Source organism: Pinus tabuliformis, chromosome 7, assembly GCF_031772625.1.
Source record: "Pinus tabuliformis cultivar Carrire ecotype Pingquan chromosome 7, CPIR1, whole genome shotgun sequence".
In the NCBI taxonomy this organism is placed as follows: domain Eukaryota; kingdom Viridiplantae; phylum Streptophyta; class Pinopsida; order Pinales; family Pinaceae; genus Pinus; species Pinus tabuliformis.
In genome coordinates this window covers 1939893947-1939915446 of record NC_142293.1, presented here as the reverse complement: position 1 = coordinate 1939915446, position 21500 = coordinate 1939893947, and the positions used below count along the sequence as shown (strand labels likewise).

The following is a 21500-nucleotide window of genomic DNA, read 5'->3' as shown; positions in this document are numbered from 1 at the left end:
ATGTTGGAGAGTCATTTTCACATCCAATGTGAAACAAATCAAAGAATGATAGCTATGGATTAGGCATAGAAAAGGAGGGCTAGTGAAGGAGAGAAGGAGGGTAGTTTGGGTTTGATTTTCTCATGAAAACTAGGAAAAAATGAGGAGAAGATACCATCGAGGGAGGAAGGATATTATAGGAAAACTTTATGTAATTTGGAGGTTTTTTCTATCTCTGTTTGTGCCACACAAACTTCATTGAGGATTGCAGCTAGATGACATACCTAGTGGGAGGGTCGAGAGGCCTAGAAACAGGCCAAATCTAGGATGAAACTTTAGGGAAGGAAAATGTTGTTTATGGAGGCCTAAACAAAGGAAGGAACATATGGTTTGGTGTTGATTAGGAGGACTATTGTAACCCTAACTAGAACTCATATTTTCACTAACACTAAGGAAAATAAGGATAATAGAATATGGGTAAATCAAGTATGGCTGTTCTCTCGTGTTGATGTTGTTGCTAGTAGGTGAGGGTTCAAAATTGGATAATGGGTTGGATCACCAAGAGTTATTGTTCATAAAATAAAAAAGGAATTTGTCTTAGGTAACCACAAGCTCTTAAGGAGCTAAGTTCAGAAAAAAGAAGAGTGTTTCTTGAAGTCTAAACAAGGTTGATTTAAGGGGAGAATGATTGAGGTGGATATTGGTGGCCGCCTACCAATTCCACTTGGATCCCCACCATTGCTTCTTTCAGTTTACTTAATTGTAGCACAATTTACTATTTTTAGCATTTTTTCGGGTCCTAAACTTCCGGAGCCATTTTGAGGCCCTAAACGACATTTTATTGGAAATCTACTGGCAACAATGTTTTGACTAAAATCTTCTTTTTAGTCGTATTCCTGAGAGATATCTTTCCAATGGGTTATCATGTGCGTCAAATGGAGATAATATGAACAAGTCATGATCCTGAGAAGTTGGTTGTCCAACTCACCCCAACGGGGCCCATAAACTCTTGGTGTTACATCTCCTCGGGTTAGGGTTTTGGTTGTTTAGGGTTTTCTCTTATTGTTAAATAATAAAAAGGCCCTTGAGCCTCATTGTAAGGCAGTTCAGAGGCATGTAGCTGCCACATCTCTTCTTAGAGATAAGCTACCATTGCCCTAGCTGGTTTATTTCTATTTATGTTTGTAAGCACATTTCAGTATTTTACATTAATGAAATGAAGTATTATTTCTGCTGCATCTCTGTGTTTATGGTTATCTCTGTAATTTGTTGTGTTCCTGTTTAAATCTAGATTAGAGAATGTAGGAAAAATAGAAGGCATATCTCTGTGTTATTTCTAAGTGGTAGAAATAATGTTTGGTGGTTTGTAGCCACTGCTACCAATTGCCCTAACTAGAGAGAAATATTTGTAGAAGAATAGAGCACAAGCTGAGGTATTTTATATGATGTTAAGAATGTATCTTGCACCTATACGTTGTCTCTTTAAGTTGATAAATATGGCAGGGTGATGGTCCTAGTGTAGGATAGTTGTTGGAGCAGCCAAAAGAACAAGAGTTAGGATTGTTATTGTGGCTTGCTCCAATCCCTAATTAAATCCTCTTGAAGGACTAAGAGGTTCACTAGAAGAGGCAAAATTGGGTGAGATAAATATTGCTTCTTGAAGGACAAAGAAAGGAGGTCAAGGGAGCATATCACATTAGCCCAAGTTCATTGGTGGAGAAAGACTTCTAGTAGTGATAGTTGGTAGCCCTCTGTGCCCTAAGTGTGTCTTCATTGGGTAGAATAGGAATAATATAGTGGGAAGAAATTTCCTAAGATTTGTTTCCTTGAAGGACTAAGGTTCAGCTAGTGAGAAATAAGTCCCAAGGATCTGAGGAGAAGTAGTGGGCAATTAAGAGTTGTTCATGAACAAAGTTGTGAAAAACTCGACATGAGTATCAATGTGTTAATGCGTTGAAGGAGTAACGATCAACTAGAGAGAAGTTGAAGTCGTGTTCAATGACCTAATAAAGTTGGTTCATTGATAGAGGAAACTTGGAGTTGCTACAGATCATAGTCAAAGAACCGCGCAGGTGTGTTCAGGATATCACTGAGAGGAGCTGAGAGAACATGCTACGTTATCTAGATGGTCAGTGTATATTGTTTGGGAATTTTGGTTGTAACAGTTGTTGACACCAAGGCCCAGGTGTAGTCTTGTATCAATGGATGCATGAGGTTCAATTTCCCTAGTACTGGAGCCCTAAACCATTGTATTATTAGTTTACTAATATAACAAAGTTGGGAACTTAAAAATTGTAAAACTTTTTCTATATTTGCGCATGTCTATATTTAAAACTATTTATTGTTCTTTTGTGCAAAGTAGTTTTTTGTGATACTTGTAATTGCAGCATCAATGATTCTATGATTCTAACCTAGACTCCAGTATAATGGAAAAACAAGAGATTATTCTTCATAGTTGAAGTTGTAGGAGTATGTTTATTGTTATATTTCTAAGCTCTCCATTGTTCATATATGTTGCTAAGCCTCAAAATGTTGATTGCTAAATGACAAGGACTAATCATTATACTTAAAGGCCTGAATTTTTTATGGTGTGTTAGAGTATTGTTGAGTTTGTAAAGTATGTTGTATGTTCAACTATGTGTTTGACTCTCCCAAGCCTTCTAAGCCACAAACATGTATTCATTGTACTCAACATATTGATCTTCTAATGGGGCTATATGAACTAAATCTAGGACTAAAATTTAGGGTAATGTAGGGTTTTGAGTCTATTTATTGATGAAGGTGATAAAATTGTGGTTTTTATCATGAATATGGTGGTTTAGCGAGTGTATAGTATGATATGTTTACTTTTCTTGTTGCAAAGAATTATTATAGGAAGGATACTTGTTGATGAATATTGTATTCTTAGTGGATTTGCTATTTGAAGTTCAGAATTGCATTATTTCTTCTATCATTGTTTGATCTGAGTATTAGAATATTGCTAATAAAATATATGTTGTGATCTCTATTTTTCATACCTTTTGTTATAGTGATATATGAATGTCGATAATAGATATGTTGTTGAACTTGTTACTGATGATGTGTTGCTGACTAAGAAGAATTTTTTGAAGGTTTGAATTACCTTCTAAGCTCTGTATTGTCAGAATTTAATTACCTACTAATTTTTTAATCAATGTTAGTTTATGAAGTCTTTTGAAGTGATTATTGAGTTAGAGATTGATGAGTATCTATTGTAATGATAAAGATTGTTGTTGAAGTGAGTGAGAGATACAAAGTTGAATCTTGTTGAGAGAAGAAAGATTTATATATTCAGTTGATTTTGAAGGTTGTGCTAAAGGGAGTGGATCCAGTTTGAAAATGGATGAAAGGGAGGTCCACATTTTTTTTTGGGGTTGGTGCCAGCAAATCAATCTGACGGAGTAGATTCTTCGTGCTGGTGGGTGCTAGCGAAACTGTGGAAGGGAGTGGGTGCTTCTTGTTGGTGTGTTCTAGCGAAATACTGCAAGGGAGTGGGTTCTTCCTATTGGTGGGTTCTAGCGAAATAATGCTAGGGAGTGGGTTCTTCTTGCTAGTGGGTGCCAGCAAAACTTTGCAAGAGAGTGGGTGCTTCCTATTGGATAGTGCCAATGAATTGGTGTAAGAAAGTATTGAAGATTAGGAAATAAGAGGTACAGTGGTTTTCTCCCTGAATGGGTTTCCAGCTAAAATATATGCGTTCATATGCATGATATGTATGACTTGTTTATGTGTTTCTTGATGATGCATATATAATTGAATGGTGAATATAAATGACAGTATAAATTGTAATAAAAGGAATTATGTGAAATAAAAGGAAGAACAAGAAGTAGGCATCTTGGTAGAAAAAGATAATTCATATGAAGGATGGTGACTATTAATGTATGAGATGTAGTGGTTGTATTAGAAAGTTTTGGAAAATGACTATCAGATGCAAAACAATACAATTAAAAAAACACGGATCATCAAGGTATGCATATGCCTAATGATGCAAATTTTTATGTATGGAAAGAAAGGATTAAATCTAGACTAATATCTATTGGATATGATGTTTGGAGTTTAGTGTGTAATGGCTATTCTAAAAGTCCCTTGTTGAGGCAAGTACTGCAAAAGGATGCTCAAACTATCAATGAAATCTTTTGTAGTCTACATGAGTTAGAATTTGTGAAGATTACACACAATGAAACTACAAAGGATGTATGGGACAAGCTGCAAACTGGAAAAGATTTATGGGATAGGCTACAAGCCATCCATAAAGGAGATAACAATGAAAGCACTGTAGATGCAGAAGAAGTTCAATCACCGGGTGAGTTTCTATTTTTTCATAAATTTCTAAAATTAGTCCATATTGCTTCTTCATGTTCTAAAAACTATGATTAAGAGCATATGAGTGAGGAAGAATTCAATGGGTTGGAAGATGAGTATGTTATTGCAAAATAACCTTCTCCTCTCACATCAAATTGGGTTTCAAATTCATAGAAGAAAAGTTTGAAAAGGAATTTGATCTCAGAAGGTAGCATGTCACTTGAAAAAGATTAATAACCTAAAGGAGATGTTGTAGGTAAATAAGGAAAAGGATCACGATATGGATAAATAAAAAAAAGGTTGTAATAGTCCTACAAGCCCAGTTAGAAAAGCCAATTAAGTAGTTACTTGAAAATTTAATGAAAGGGAAAATCATTGAGGGACTTGAAGTTGAGATCGTCTCTCTAAGGACAGATCTAGAAAAGACTAATGAATTAAAGAAGAAATTATCAGGTTCAAAACCTAGTTAAAAGAAGAAAGAAGAGTTGAAGAGGTGTAAGCAATCAACTAGAAGAAAGAGAATTCCACTGTGAAAAATTAGAAATAGAAATTGTCATTGTTGGTGACGCAAAGTCACATTGTGCGATGCTATAATGTAAAGCCTAGAAACATCTAAAGCTCATTTTTAATTTTCTATTTTTTGTTTTTTGTTTTCTTCTAGGTAATTATGTATGAAAATGCCAAGAGTTTATAAAGATATTTCTCAATATTTTTTCCACATATCTTCAAGTTTGAGCTTCCATACACTTTGGGTTTTACATAAAGGTTATGAGGGTTTGAGGAGAGAAATTGAAAGCATGAGGAACAAATATCAATAAACTACGATGGGAAATTAAGAATCAATTCCTAAACTACTAGCATCAGAGGAACAATTGAGAAATTAAGAATTCAACTGTAGAATAAAAATTAATTTTAATATATGCCTTTTAACTTCAGCCCATTTGAGAATTTTCTAAAATTAACAAGGATACTCCATTTGAACTTGATAAAATTCATAGAAATTAAAGAGAACAATCTTATAAATTTTGGGTTTCCTTCATTTCACACTTACAATCCAATTCCACGCAAGCATGAAGAGTACAAACATGATTTTCCATGAAAAACTCTATAATTGTATTAATAGCATGCACAATTCAAATTACAAGAGGGTTTGTAGAATTACATGTGAGTAGAGGATTATTGATAGCGTAAAATGCACTCTTGCATTCTTCCCTTACAATAGCTCCAATATATTTCCAGAATTGTTTCAAACGAAATCATGGTAGTGTCTCGGTACAAAATTATTTTCCCTCTTTAATTACCTCAAAATGAGGCCTATATAGGCTCTATAGGCCTAACATATTAACCCTAAACCACTAATGGTATCAAGTAACTGCTAGGAATCTTTACAAAACAACTAGCAGTTTCATGACTAACTTCTTTTAGAAGTTTGCAGCTGTAGGATGCTAGAATTTTCTAGCGATAGGGTGGTTTTTGCCTTGCCTTTTTTGTCCAAAATTAGTTGTCGTTGCCTCTCTCTATCTCTTTTACATGTCCATTTAATTTACAAACAATGGGCATTAGGTTTCATGAATTTCTTCATCATACAATTCGGTGTGCCATTTGATAACATTACAATGGAGGCAGTTCGGAGCCCACCCTCTCCTCCTCCAATGGAATCAAGATCTTGTTCCTACATGCATATTGTGGTCAGTCCCATGTTATTAGTCTCATTTATTTTCTCAAGTTTTGGATCTCTTAGTATAAGCAGAACTTCCCTTGTGCCATTTTCAAGATCAAGCCTTCTGTGAATGAGAGTTACACCAAAAACTAGCATGTTAACGATGCAAGTAATTGCTTCCATAGGAAAATTAAGAGAATCAAGTGCCTTTGCAAGTACATCTATTTCTTGTGCTACAACAATACAAAAACCAACAAAGCAAACTTAAGATAAGAAATTGCAGTATATGTCAGCTTCCCTACCATTTTTGTTGGAATACACCCATTCCTTGAGTGTGTCGAGACTCCTTATAACTTATTTAAAGAAAATGTTTCTCCTCTTGCTCTATAGTGTACCTCCAAGAATTCGCATGGAAACAACATGTACATGCAACATTTATATAGATAAATGTTCTGAGGTTCCACATTGAAATCACATCATTCTCTTGGACAATTTCTTTATTCCAAACAACCAAAGAAAATGAAATAAAGAAATATTCTCATGACCGAACCTTTAAGTACTTGGATACCATGATTATGGAAGCATGCACCATGACCTTTAAGTATTTGGATGTCATGATTGTGCAAGCATGCACCAAAAATGTTTTATGAGAATAAATATTAAGGACCATGTAGCAAGCCAATAATTGACTTACTATCTTTTTATGTTCATTAAATATCACTTTATTCTTATCCAATAGACAAAATAGAAAGACAATAAGCTAATGATTAGCTTAATATATAGTATTTAATATTTATCATTTACTTATAAAATGTTTAGAATATTTTTATGTAAATAATTTAAAATTTGACACTTGGTTTAATTTTCCTTTAATATTAAAATTTTAAAAAATTCTTCCAAAAACAAGCCATAAGCCATAGATTAATACGTTTCATTTGCTTATAAGATATTTTCATAATTTTATATAAATAACTTAAAATTTGAAACCTTACTTAATTTTCCTTTAATGTTAAAATTAAAAAGAATTCTTCCCACAAAAGTCGTAATATTCTTTTACTTCATTTTAAACCAATGATCAAGATATTTCCTCACTAAATGCATGGAGCCGAAGGAATCACTTTAGTTTTAATACCAAAGGAAAATCAAATAATGTGTCCAACTTTAAGTTCTTTATGTAAAATTAGAATGAACATTTTATAAGCAAACGCCTACGCTGGTCCATGCAATTATAATTTTGATTCTTTCTTATATGGTGTAAGAGTCTTCGTAATCATAACATCGAAAAGCTTTGAAATTTTCAAATCATAAGATTGAAATTTGTGTTTACTATTGAGTACACTAATTTAAGTTCGTAGAAAAGGTATACTTTTACATTAATATAATTTAATAGTTAATTAAATTAGTTAAAAGTAATGAAAGATGTTTTATTTAATCTTTTAATTATGATGGAATTTAAATTATGATGGTATGTAATCGTAAGATAATTTAATACATAAAATTTTAATAATGAATCAAGTTTTACTGGTACACTTTTTTGAGGATAGGTTTTGATAGCAAGGTGATTGAGGATCAAACCTCGCAGAGGATGTTGTGGTCGTGCTAGGGGAGGATACACGCTAAAATTAAGTCGGCTTAGGGCTAGTGTGGTCCAGGTTGGGTGATTTTGATGGTTTAGATTCCCTTGGGTTGTGGTTTCTCAAGCCATTGGTCAAGCATGGATAAACACAGATCACTTGATTAAAAACATTAATAATATAAATAATAGATGATAAAATAAGACGTTGTCTAACTTATAGACAAAATACCATTTTTCACCAGAATTCACCAAAACCTCACAATACAATTTCAAGATTTTTTGTCGTTCAAAATACTTTTTTAAATGCATAAATGGATTCATCACCTGAAAAACCAATTGCACACTCGAATTATGTAGATTAAATAAAATTTAAACTCATGTTTTGAAAAATCTTTGTCGGATTTTGATTAAAATTAACTAGAAAAAATATCGTGAAAAAGGTCATTTCATCTATAAGTTAGACTACGCTATAAAATAATACTAAAATAAAATAGAGTAAATGATGAAAGTTATGAAAAGTGAATCTTATTTAAGTAGAAAGAAAGACATGAATGACTCATAACTTTAATTTATTAGTGATGCAGGAGCATCTAGGCCTAGCCAACAATGTGATGGTGTGGTCACATGTTGTGGCTAATGAAAGTTTGGAGGAAGACTTGGTTGTTTAATTTATTAATTGTAAAGTATGTAAGTAGTTAATTATTGCCTAATTCTGAACAGAATTGGGAAATAAATGGCAAGTGATCCTCCCTACGTGGAGATCAAGCCAATTAGCTATATTGATTAGTTAGGGTAGGATATGATTTCTAAGAATATAGTGAATTCCTTCATTTGTGGAAGGAGATGGTTAGATAGAACATATATGTATTTTCCTTATTTTCTGAAACAAAAGGAGGGAACGGAGAGACAGGATTCACGAGGGAATTGTAAGCCTATGGGCAAATTAGGAACAGAGGTCACTAATTGAAGAATCAGGCCAAAGAGGAAAGGTTTAGGAGAGCAGAATAGTGTGTGGATTGTAATTGAAATAGAGGTCTTTTAATTTGTGTCATCGGCCAAGGCCACACTCTGTAATCGTTTTATGTTGAATGAATGATATTGTGTGTGTATGATCAATTATCGAGCATGCGGAAACCCTTGCTGTGCTTTTGTTTCCTTTGTATGCCCACGAGTCTTTATTACTTTGTTTTTCTATGTTTCACGTGTAAATCACAAAAGTGATAGAAGTCGGGGCTTTTTATATAAACCTTAGTGTTTGATGTCACTTTCATCCTGACCGTTGGATCACCATATCGGGTCAGCGAAGCTTGTTTGCATAGTTTCGGCCCTGTGAGTGTAAATTCAATTTATACTAAGATTTAGTGCAAAAACATAGTCGGATCTGAAATCCGGACTTGAAAATTTATCGACGAGGACCTATATTCTTATCAGGTCCATAAGGCAATATCGCAGTGGTGGTTTTATAAACAGTAGTGGGTTATCGGGCGGAGGAAAGATGGTAAGTGGTAATTTGGATTGACCGCTCGATTCCATTAGTCAAGTAACATGTAGCATGTGACAAGGGAGAGAAACCGCTTTTTGGGCAGGTATCCTCTGTGCTACTTGTCCACCCGAAGTCGTTGTAAGTCATCCGATCCATTAGATACAGATCTACGGTGGAGGACTATCGAGTAGGTTTGTTGGTCGGGAAAGATCTGACTATCAGATCGGGAACCAGATCGACGGTCCAGATCTAATCGCATATCGCAGAGTATAGTGGACGGTGGATGGAGGTGCAGTGTTGGCGATGGCTGATATGCGATGTGGCGATATGCCGATAGTGATGAATCATTGATCGGAGATTGGGGAAGTGGAGATCGGAGAGCGTGGAGGTAGCTTGGAGTAGGCAGAACCGATGATATTTATAGTGGCAGATGAATAAGTTTTGAAATCTGGTTGTATGATTGGAGTGGGGTTTTCCCTTTGTCCTGTGTATTTCAATAAAAAGTGTTACCAGGGATTTTTTAAGGCTAAAGGCGATATAAAACATTTCCAATAGTGTAATGAATCTGATAGTTCAAGTGCTCCTGTTTCCTAAAGAAAAAAGCACTAAGCTACGCTTCTGATATATATACGAGGGATGAAGCTTTGAAGGCTTATCAAGGGTGAATGAGTTCCGATAAGGGGTTTTAGGGTGTGGCAGCCATATGGTTGCATCATTTTTGGTATCAGAGTAGGTTAAAGGAAGAAGTTTTCCTACGAGAAGGATGTTTTTCTTATGAAGATTATGATTACAAAGGTATGAAAGTTGAAACAGCTAAATGAATGGCAATGTTGGGCACATGACTACAACGAAAAGACTGTAGAAGAACTTTTGGAAGTTCTTAGAGATTGTAGCAGAACCTCATTCCAACTGAAGCTTGGAACAGATAGGGATAGAGGAGTCCTTAAAAGTAGTGAGTGGAGCAACCAGAGAGAGAGAGAAAGATTTCTCAGTGCAAGTTCTAAGGAAAGAGGACTTGGAGACCAGGCAGAGGAGAAGCTTGGTGAGAGGATCAAATTAGAAGGAAGTTTATTCGTTGCAGGTGTAGAGCTCACATAGAAGAGAACATGGCTATGGAAAGTCATATGGAAGGTTCAGAATAAGGCTACAAGATAGAGGAGAAGAGTGCTCAAACAATCCATAGGGAATGGATGAGTCAAGCAGAGCTTGACAAGGAAATAACTAAGATAAGAGAAGAACTCGATGCATTGGTAACGATGCTAGAGGAGAACCAAAGACAAGGTTGGGTCTTGAAGAGAAAGCTAGTGAAGTGGCCTAAGTTGCATAGAAGGCTGCAACAAGAACAGGTAAAATGGTTGATGGAAAACCTCAGAGATGCAGAGGCAGAAATGGAAGTTTCTATTTGTAGACCAGAACAAGGTGAAATGTTGGGTGAAGAGGATAATGGGGGATCAGCTGAAGATCTCATGGACTATTGGCATAGTTCAGAACAATTCGGAGATATGTTGACAAAGGAAGCAGATGAGGCAATGAAGCCTTGTGATTTTAATTCTCATAGTTTGTGTATGTTTGCAGGATATGCAAAGGATGATGGATAGTTTGGTAAAACTATCACAAACAGGAATGAAGCTCTTAAGGTGAAGTATGATGGAGAATGCCTTTTAGAGGAAGAAGGTACTGATTTATTGCAACAGAAAGAGTTCATAGATGAAATTATGTTTGGTGTAAGAGAGTCAGTTGAAGTTGATATGGACTAGAAGTCTAATGAAATTACCATAGTGGTATTCCAGGAAGGTAAGCAACTGAATTTGTCTTATGAAATTGATGAAAGAACTTTGCAATATGATAGTGCAGAAAATAGGATAACTCAGGAGGATTTCCAAGAAAAGAATAAAGATGAGGATGGAAGTTGTGATAAACTGCTAGAGAGATTTCACATGGAAATAGAATTCTTGGAAAGGCTACTCAAGGAACCTGAAGAAGAAATGAAGCTTTCAAAACCTAATAAAGAAAAGGAAATGGTTACTATGCATGATAAGGATGAATTGTCTCTAACATTTATAGAGTTAAGTAAATGTTTAGACTCTTTAGTTAATGATGTGACTGCATGTATGGAAGACAACATTAATAAATATGATGCTGAAATCAGAGAAATTGAGAATATATTATTTGAAGGTGAGATGAAATATCAGGAACAACAAGGAAGTTATGTCCTCAGAGACATGAAGGAGATAGAAGTATTAATCCAACAAGATAAATATGGAAGAAACCAGCAATTTAAAAGAGATGATCAGCTACATGAGAGTGAATTTGAGGAAGGAATTAGATTGTAGAAGTATAGTAACTGGTAGCAGAATGAAGAACAAGAGATTAGTCTGGCAGTACAAAGAAAGACAAGTGAAGACTGAAGATACAGATGGAGAACGAAGAAAAGAGTCAAGTGGAAGCTATTGCAACAGAGGTGGAATGAAAAATTGATGAACGAGTTCAGGGAACTTGAACAAATTCATATTAATTTGTTATAGAAGGAGAGACTCAAAGAAATGGAATCACATCAAATAGGATCTACTGAAATCCAAAAGATCTTTGATGGAAGATTGGTGCTTGAAGCATCAAAAGAGGATGGAAGGTATTGTGTTTTTAAAATTGATGATTGTTGTATGTTTGCATGTCATGTAAACTTGAGGGAAGACAAGCAGTTATTGGAAACTGTTACATCAATAGGTGAAGAGATGACTACTCACAGTCATATGAAGAATAAGGAGAAAAGTTACAGTCAAGTGAAGGAAGATGTCTAGTCATATGACATCCAAAGGATAATTCAAAAGGAGGATGACAAAGGAATTATTGATATCAAAGGAATGTGTGGAAAGGAAGAGATCCATTCATATGAATGTATAACAAAGGGTTTTCTCAGGAAAACTGATGAAGCTAATACAAACCAAGTGGAGAATCTTATGGTGTATTAAGGAAGTGGGAGTCAACTGGAAGAGTTGATGATGAAATTAATTGATGAGACCTTAGTGTTTCATAATTTCGAAACTAATATTTTGTGTGTAAATGCAAGATACACTGAAGTAAGGCAACTGTTTAATGTTGTCATAAGGGAAAGGATGATCCAGGTGGATGTTGGTGGCCACCCACCTATCCCATTTGGACCCCCACAACTGTCTCTTTCAGTTTTTCAGTTTCCTTAATTATAGCACACTTTACTATTTTTAGCAGTTTTTTGGGTCCTAAACTTTCGGAGCCGTTTTGAGGCCCTAAACGATGTTTTTTGGGAAATCCACCGCCAGCGATTTTTTTGATAAAAATCGTTTTTTCCGTCATAGTCCTCGGAGAGATCTTTCCAACGGGCTATCATGTGCGTCAAACAAAGATAATACGACCAATTCGCGACCCCGGGAAGTTGGTTGTCCAACTCACCCCAAAACGGGGCCCACAATTTGGCGTTTCATCTTCTAGGGTTAGGTTTTGGAATGTGAAGGGTTTTCCATTGTTTCTCAATAATAAATAGGCCTTCGAGTCTCATTGTAAACACAGTTCGAAACAGTTCAGAGGCATGTAGCTGACACATCTCTTCTCATAGATATGCTACCATCGCCCTAGCTGGGTTATTACTATTTGTAAGCATATTTCAGTGTTCTCCATTAATGAAATGAAGTATTATTTCTACTGCATCTCTGTTTTTATGGTTATCTCATCTCTATATTTATGGTTATCTCTGTAATCTATTGTGTTCCTGTTTAAATCTGGATCAAAGGAAAAGCAAAGAAATGATTTTTCAGAAGTTAGAAGAAGGAAATTCACATAGTCTTGTGATGTAGAGGAAAGGATAGTTGTTAAACATAGTTGTATTGAATTATGAAGATATTAGATAGCTATTGAAGGCTGAAGCCAAAGGAGAACAGCTATTGAAGGTTGATATAGAAGACTTGGTAGATATTAAACAGTTATTGAAGATTATTGACCTTGAAGAAAGCCAGAGTAAAGAAGGACTAAAGACAGATGTTGCAGAAAATGAAGTTAGTGAATATCGTGTAGAGCTCTTGGGAGAAATTCCAAATGAGATGGCATGAGTCAATTCTTTTGGATAAGAGGAAAGAAAACCAAAGAATAAGTGATCAGACTGTACAACCAGAACTGAATGAGAATGAAGAAGTTGTCATGAATGAAAAATATGGGAAAGAAGATGTCAGAAATGTTGGCATAATGAGGAAACAAGGTAAAGCATTTGTGTTTGATGAATTGATTGATTCTGGTGAATATTTGTATGCAGGAACAAGGCAATGTGAAGTCAATTTGAAACAAGGAGTTGATTTTGAAGATCAGATCGAAGTAAGGAAGGATGAGATCAAAATGTCTCAGAAAGATGGAATGATGTTGAATTTACAGAATGAAATTGCTGAAATAGGGATGAGTTCAAGAGATGATAGTAACAAGAATACTACTGTGCAACAGGAATTTATTGATGAAGAAGAGGTTGAAGTTGAAATTTCAGAAGTAGACAAATATGATGCCATAATCATCAAGGGTGCAGAAATTAAGTTACTAGACGAAGAGTTATTCCAAGTACCTAAGTAAGCAGGAATAATTCTTAGTTTTTAGAAAAATTGTGGAATTGTAGGTATACTAGGAATTGATGTAAGAAGTGGTGAAGTCATGAATGAGGAACTAGAAGAAGGAACTGGAATTGTTGTATGGGATCAATAGAGAAGGCATTGGCACAGCGACTATGATGTTCTTATGAAAGAACACATCCAGTTGCAGGAGAATAGTATTCATCAGCTGAGAAGTGAAGTAGACAAAGAAATTGATGAGTTGTGGGAACTCATACAACAACATTCCAATAAACTAAATACGGGAAAAAAGAAGGAAGGAAGATTGGCTAGAAAGAATGATACAGGTGAAGGTAATGGTAGACTGCAAATTAAAGTGTGGAAACCTGACATAAATTGTGATGATGAGCAAAAAGCAGTAAGATGTATGAAAAAGACAGCAACAGACAGTGAGAGCATAGCTAATGAGGCAATACAACATAAAGTATGGATACCTAAAGAATGACAACAAACAACAACAGTAACCAAGGATAGACAATCAAAACAATGTATGGGATCTAGGAGGACATAGATCAGAAGCACATGATTAGGAGATCATGATTATTTTTAACCTTGGGAGTCTGATGTAGGAGCATCTAGGCCTAGCCAACAATGTGATGGTGTGGTCACATGTTGTGGCTAATGAAATTTTGGAGGAAGACTTGGTTGTTTAATTTTATTAATTTTAAAGTATGTAAGTAGTTAATTATTACCTAATTCTGAACAGAATTAGGAAATAAATGGCAAGTGATCTTCCCTGTGTGGAAATCAATCCAATTAGCTATATTGATTAGTTAGGGTAGGATATGATTTCTAAGAATATAGTGAATTCCTTCATTTGTGGAAGGAGATGGTTAGATAGAACATATATGTATTTTCCTTCTTTTCTGAAACAGGAGGGGATAGAGAGATAGGATTCATGAGGGAATTGTAAGCCTACGTGCATATTAGGAACAAAGGCTGCTAATTGAAGAATCATGCCAAAGAGGAAAGGTTCAGGAGAGCATAATAGTGTGTGGATTGTAACTGAAACAGAGGTTTTTTAATTTGTGTCATCTGCCAAGGCTAGAATTTGTAATCATTTTATGTTGAATTAATGATATTGTGTGTGTGTGATCAATTATTGAGCATGCGGAAGCCCTCGATGTGCCTTTGTTTCCTTTGTATGCAGGCGAGTGTTTATTCCTTTGTTTTTCTATTTTTCATGCGTAAATCGCAGAAGTGATATAAGTCGGGGCTTTTTATATAAACCTTAGCATTTGATCTCTCTTTAATCCTGATCGTTGGATCAAAATATCGGGTTGGTGAAGCTTGTTTGCATAGTTTCAGTCCCGTGAGCATAAATTCAATTTACACTAAGATTTAGCGCAAAAACACAGTCGGATCTGAAATCTGGACTTGAAAATTTATGGACGGGGACCTATATTATCGGGTCCATAAGGCAATATCGCAGCAATGGTTTTATAAAAAATAGTGGGTTATTGGGTGGAGGAAAGGCGGTAAGTGGTAATTTGGAGTGACCGCCCGATTCCATTAGTCAAGTGACACGTAGCACATGAGGAGGAGAGAAACCGATTTTCGGGTAAGTATCCTCCGTGCTGCATGTCCACCCGAAGTCATTGTAAGCCATATGATCTGTTAGATACAGATCTACGATGGAGGACTATCAAGTAGGTTTTTTGGTCAGGAAAGATCTGACCGTTGGATTGAGAACTAGATCAACAGTCCAGATCTAATCGCATATCGCAAAGTATAATGGACGATGGACGGAGGTGCAATTTTGGCGATGGCCGATTTGCGATGTGGCAATATGATGATAGCGATGAATCTCTTATCAGAGATCGGGGAAGTGGAGATCGGAGAGCATAGAGGTAGCTTGGAGTCGGCAGAACCGATGATATTTATAGTGGTGGATGAATAAGTTTTGAAATCCGATTATATGATCAGAGCGGGGTTTTCCCTTTGTCCTGTGTATTTCAATAAAAAGTGTTACTAGGGGTTTTTTAAGGCTAAAAGCGATATAAAACATTCTGATATTATAATGGTTCCAATAGTTCAAGTGGTCGTGTTTCCTAAAAAAAAATCACTAAGCTACGCTTTTGATATATATACGAGGGATGAAGCTACGAAGGCTCATCAAGGGTGAATGAGTTCTGATAAGGGGTTTTAGGGTGTGGTAGCCATATGGTTGCATCAATTAGTAAAGTTAAAAACAAAAACTTCAACTCAATTATGTGTCATCTTTCTCACCTATTCATTTTTTATTTAAACATTTTTGACCCACAGTGACATTTTTATTAGCCTATAAATGGTATTTGATACAATATCATGGTGGTATAGCCTCTCTTGTTAACCGCTCTTGTAAACATTCTTATGAATTGTAAATCCACTCAAATTATATTAAATTAAATAAGATGACTAGGTTAAGAGGGACACATATTCAGAGATTCTGGACGTGAAGGGGTGGTTTGCTTAAAGGGTCAAATCTGTAGTTAAACCTAGCTAATTTACTTCCTTACTAAAAGACTACATGCATGCATTTAAGCTTGCATATAGGAGACACAACTGATAAGGGAGATAACATGCATGGATAGCTAGGCATTAAACCTTGTGTGTGGGTCATTTTTGGAAAGGAGAGCGATTTCACGAGAACTTAAAGGCATTGTATGGGTTCTGAGACAATGGACCAGTCGACACCCTTCATCATGGATGACCAAGCCCCAGTCAAACATGCCATCGAATAGTGTGTTGAGTAGGAACTTGAGAAAGAGGAGTGTTGGCTAGAGTGTGAGGATAGGCTGAAAGAAGGAAAGAAAAAAAAAGGAGAGGAGAAAGCATTTTTCAATAGAAATAAAAAAAGGCCAATAAGAGGTATAAAAAATCACAATGGAAGAGTGGTACGTAGAGCGAGAGATTTGTACTCCCGTGTGAATGGGCATATGGTCGGTGTCAATATCCCTTGAGCACTTCCCTTCACAGGCTGTGAATCTAGCTCATGGGTGGCTATCTGAAAGAAATATTGCAGTGTAGATTAGCCCATGGTTTGGAGGAGAATTGAAGTCGCAATCTCAGTTGCTAGTCTTCTAAATGCAAGATAATTTCTCTACATGTGATACAGTGTATATGAATGTAATGTGAATGCTTATTGTCATTGTTAAAATGTATATGCCGATGATGAGGAATGCTTGTTCCTTTCGATTTTAATGAAGAATGCCTAAACCATCCTATGCATAGGGGTGACTTAAGCTTTAGTGATATTGTAGGAGAACTAGTGGGTTCTTTCCTAGTAGCCTACAACAACAAGGATACACTTTTATGGACATATGTTGAATGGCTATTATTTATTTATATGAACATGACTATCTAATGTCTTGTTGACGTAGGTAGTTTCTAACTTGAATATTGAAGGTCTGGACAACCTATCACTGTGACCTTAGATGCATAGTATTCCCTTAGAGTTGCATGGTTGGATGCATGACAAAGTGTGTGAATGCTCACCAGTGATATATCAACATTGTTGAGTAAATGGTGTATTGTTAATAGAAATGTGCTTACTATGTCTGTAATATGATTTTGATAAAATTCATGAGCTATTAGGAGCAATGTGTGTCCTTGTTGTGTTGATAAATAGACGTTTATTGAAGGCTATAGTGAGATAGAGTTGCATTCTCTGTTGTCACTAGTTAATTCTCTAATGAATGGCTTATATGTGAATGGATTTGTACTGCTAAACCAAATGTAAATAAAGTCACACCATTACATGTTTATATGTATTCATATGTTTATATATGACTGTGGGAATTATGGATGTGGCTATCGTCTTCCTAGTGCTGAGAGTGGTTATATTAGAGCTTTAGAGTTGAGTCGAGTCATATGTTGATGGCACTACAGCTCAGGAATAGATATATGTGTGTGTGTGTGTGTGTGTGTATGTATATGTATATATATGTATATATATGTATATATATATATATATATATATATATATATATATCTATATATATATATATATATATATATATATATATATATATATATATATATATATATATGTGTGTGTGTGTGGAGGCTAGGGTTGAGCTTTGCCAAAGTGATTAAAATATTTGTAACAGAGTGAGTTTTCCATCAAAAGGAAAGCTTAACAAGAAGAGGAACCTCGAGGGAGTCACGCCGAGCCAAGGTATGTGTTTTCCAAAGAGGTTGGGACCATGGTGGGACCCAAGCCTAGGCTGTGGTGGCATGAAAATGTCACAATCAAAATGATGTGGTGCTTGGGGGTGTGCCATGTGGAGGGCACATATTGTCACATTGGAGGGTCAAGAGGTAGAAAATAAGTGATAGGCGGCAACCTCAGAAAGGGCCTCATAGAATTTTTGATTTCAACATTATGTCATCTCGAGACATCGGAAGGAATTAGAGGTTTCACAGTAGCGAGGAGAGAGGAAAATATAGATCGAGGCTAAGACGGTAATGTTTCCATTGTGAGAAGGGTGATTTTATGTATTGGCCTTAGCCTTAAAAGGGATGTGCCATAAGTGTTGTTGTAGGAAAACATATGAGGGGTGCGGTTGATGGGGCCAAGAGGCGAGAGGTCTCACCGTAAAATGATGGAAGCTTTCATGTCTCAAGCCTTACGGAACCCATGTAGGATTGAGGATAGGGCAAGGATGATGGGACTGAGAAACAAGAATCCCACCCATATATTGATGTGAATAAGTTTGTCTCACCTTGGCTTGTTTGTGATGTGCAATACGTGGTGGGCCCAGAAAAATATGTTGAGGGGAAATATAGCTTATATTATAAAAGAAAGGGGCGCAAATAAAACTAAGAGTTTAGTCGAATGGGACAAGCATGGATGATGTGGCATATTCCACTACAACAAAACCAGCGATTTGCGCCAGATTTAGCGCCAGATTTTAGTGCATTTTTTTTTGTAATTGTGATGAGAAACCTGGCGCTAAATCTGGCTCTATTGTACAATTTTTAAAGCGCCCTTTTTTGCACCTGATTTTGCATCCTTTTTCACGCTAGATTTTGCATCATTTTTTACACCAAACTATGCATCATTTTTTGCGTCAAATTTTGAACCAAGATTTGCATCTTATTTTATGACAGGTTTTGCTTCTAGTTTTGTGTCATTTTTTGCATCTATTTTTCATTCTCTTTTGCTTCCTATTTTGTGTCATTCTTTGCTTCCATTTTTGCACCATCATTTGCATCAAGTTTACACTATATTTTGAATCCAATTTAACGTCTTTTTATGCATCCATTTTGTGTCAGTTTTTGCATCTAGTCTTACGCCAGGTTTTGTATCTAGTCTTACACTAGTTTTTGCTTCTATTTTTGCACCAACTTTGGTGCCTATATTTGCACCATGTGTTGAATTTGATTTAGCACCAAATTTTGCATCCATTTTTGTGCCCATTTTTGCATCTTTTTTTGGACCAATTTTTACATCCACATTTACGTTTGATTTGTCTCCATTTTTCCCATCTCATTTTGCAGCATATTTTGCGTCATTTGTTTCATCCAATTTTGCATCATTTTTAACACCATCTCTTGCATCTAATGTTACATCATTTTGAGCATCCAAATTTGCATTTATATTTGCATCTTATGTTGAGTCATGTGTTGTGTCCACCTCTGCATCTTATTTTGTGTCTAATGGTACATTCAATTTAGAGCCATTTTTTACGTCTACTTTTGTATTTGTTTTTGCACCAAGTTTTGCATCCAATTTTAAGCTATTTTATGCCCCTTTTTGCACCATTTTTTTGTGTCTACTTGTGTCCAATGTTTCACCATTATTTACACCGACTTTTTCATCCAATTTTGCATTTTTTTTGTTGTCTAGTTTTACATCGTTTTCACCATCCAAATTTGCATCTTTTTTTGCCTCATTTTGTGTCCACATTTGCATATAATTTTGTGTCTGAGTTCGAGCCTAAATTTGCATGTGATTAGGAATCATTTTTTACATCCAATATGGCATCCTTGGTTTCACCTTTTTTTAGCCCCATTTTGCATCTTGTTTTATGTCTTTTCTTACATCTTTTTTTTTTCCTTTTTTGCACCCAATTTTGCATCCCAAATTTACACCATTATTTGCATCATCATTTGGCATATTAATTTGTAACGTTTTTTGCTTCTTTTTAACGCTCAACTTTGCATCTTATTTTACATCTAGTTGTTGTCTTTTTTTGCATCTAATTTGGTGCCCATTTATGTGTCCTTGCTTTTGCCCAATTTGATATCCTTTTGTATGCCATGTTTTTTTCCCTTCTTTGTGTCAACTATTGCACAATTTTTCACTTCTAATTTAAAACACTTTGTATGTCAATTGTTTGCATTTTGTATTAATTCCTAGTTTAACATCCAATTTTACTTTCAATTTTGCATCCATGGTTACATCCACGTTTGACTTCTTATATAGAGTATATTTTTCTTTACATATATGACCCCCTTTATAGATTCATAGTGAAATATATGATAGTTTCTAAATATCATTAAAGCAGATATCACAATTCAAAATCATTTGTAAAGAAATTTAAGAGAAATTGACAACATCCATCCAAAAAAATAACAATGTGTCATTAACAATTTTCAAAACATGTATAAAATAGCAACATAATACTAATAAAATCAGTATTATTTTTAATCAAAACAAGTAAAATTCAAATATGATTAACAAATCAAAATATTTCATGAATATTGTTATTCTACGATAAATTAACAACATACATAAATCAAACTCATCGTATGATTACAAAATCAAAATGTCTCATTGATATAGGGTAAATTCACAACACCCATCTAAACATAACAATGTCATTCTACACAATATTTTCTTCATAAAAAACAATGCATGTGCATGCCTAACTACCACCACCAAGATCATCCTCATGATCATCTTGACCATCCTCATTACTCTGATCCACATCATCACCAACACCGCAACTATCATCATCATCTCCTCCTTCACCACCATCATCCTCATCCTCATCCTCATCATCTCCTGATATATGTTGAACATAATTTGGATCATCGTCTTGGCAATCATTACCTATAGCATTCTGACAAAAAAAATCAATATTACATGTTAGTATTAATTACATAACACAACGCATGTTTTTGTTATACAATGTTAACCATAAAATGAGGTAAGATATAGTATCTAATAGTACTAAAAAATAAAATGAAAATATGGTTTAAAAGTATATTGGAAATCCAACTAAGATTACATACCATAGAGTCCATCCAAACAACAAATTCAACCCATCTCTTTTGCTGCAGCACCTCCTTTTCCAAATGATTTGGAGGTCTTCCATATTTTAGTTCCTATCAATGAGTAAATAGGGAGAAATTAGATAACAATGACTTTCTTCTAGTACAAAATTTATTAAAAAAGTATCACATGTTTAATATACTTACAAACGTTGTTATCAGTGCTTTTAAACCTTTCTGGCCACTACGATGAGTGACTTTTGTCTTGGTTAATCTCGCCTTGGATGCCTTGTCCTTAAACATAAACCAATTCAATTTATTTTCACACAAATACATGTCTAAGATACTTATTAGTATTAATACATTCTAAATAATGTTTAATGAAAAATTCAATACCTGAATGCTCTCATTGCCGACTTTTATTTGTGCATCGAACTTCTCATATGATTTTACAAGTTCTTTCCATACTTTAAAAGGTATGTCAATAGGTCTCTGTTTCAGTCTTTGATCTTGAGGCATTTTTTTAATTTTTCTTGTTTGGTTGCAACGAAACCTCTTATAATTGAGCGACATTTGCAATTTTATCTTATTAACCGGCCAACCGGTACCAAATTCATTCTCTATGTCTTGTACCACCATATTTTTTAGGTGAAGTGGAAT

General features: G+C 35.2%; 1 protein-coding gene across 1 annotated transcript; it reads right to left on the bottom strand.

Moving 5' to 3' along the window:
* Window positions 1-20376: 20376 nt before the first annotated feature.
* LOC149256241 (uncharacterized) lies at window positions 20377-21272 on the bottom strand. Its single transcript, XM_089457392.1, has 3 exons — window positions 21048-21272; window positions 20862-20954; window positions 20377-20689 (listed from the first exon to the last, which is right to left on the bottom strand). The coding sequence occupies exons 1-3, from the start codon at window positions 21174-21176 to the stop codon at window positions 20492-20494; spliced, it is 420 nt and encodes a 139-aa protein (XP_089313518.1). The 5' UTR covers window positions 21177-21272; the 3' UTR covers window positions 20377-20491.
* Between the last annotated feature and the right edge of the window lie 228 nt (window positions 21273-21500).

Bases quoted from the DNA above. Each gene is read 5' to 3' on its own strand.
- LOC149256241 (XM_089457392.1), bottom strand. From the start codon at position 21,176: ATGTATTTGTGTGAAAATAAATTGAATTGGTTTATGTTTAAGGACAAG. The intron at 20,955-21,047 runs GTAAGTATATTA...ACTCATTGATAG, and splicing joins AAGCACTGATAACAACGTTT to GAACTAAAATATGGAAGACC. The intron at 20,690-20,861 runs GTATGTAATCTT...TTTTTTTGTCAG, and splicing joins TTGTTTGGATGGACTCTATG to AATGCTATAGGTAATGATTG.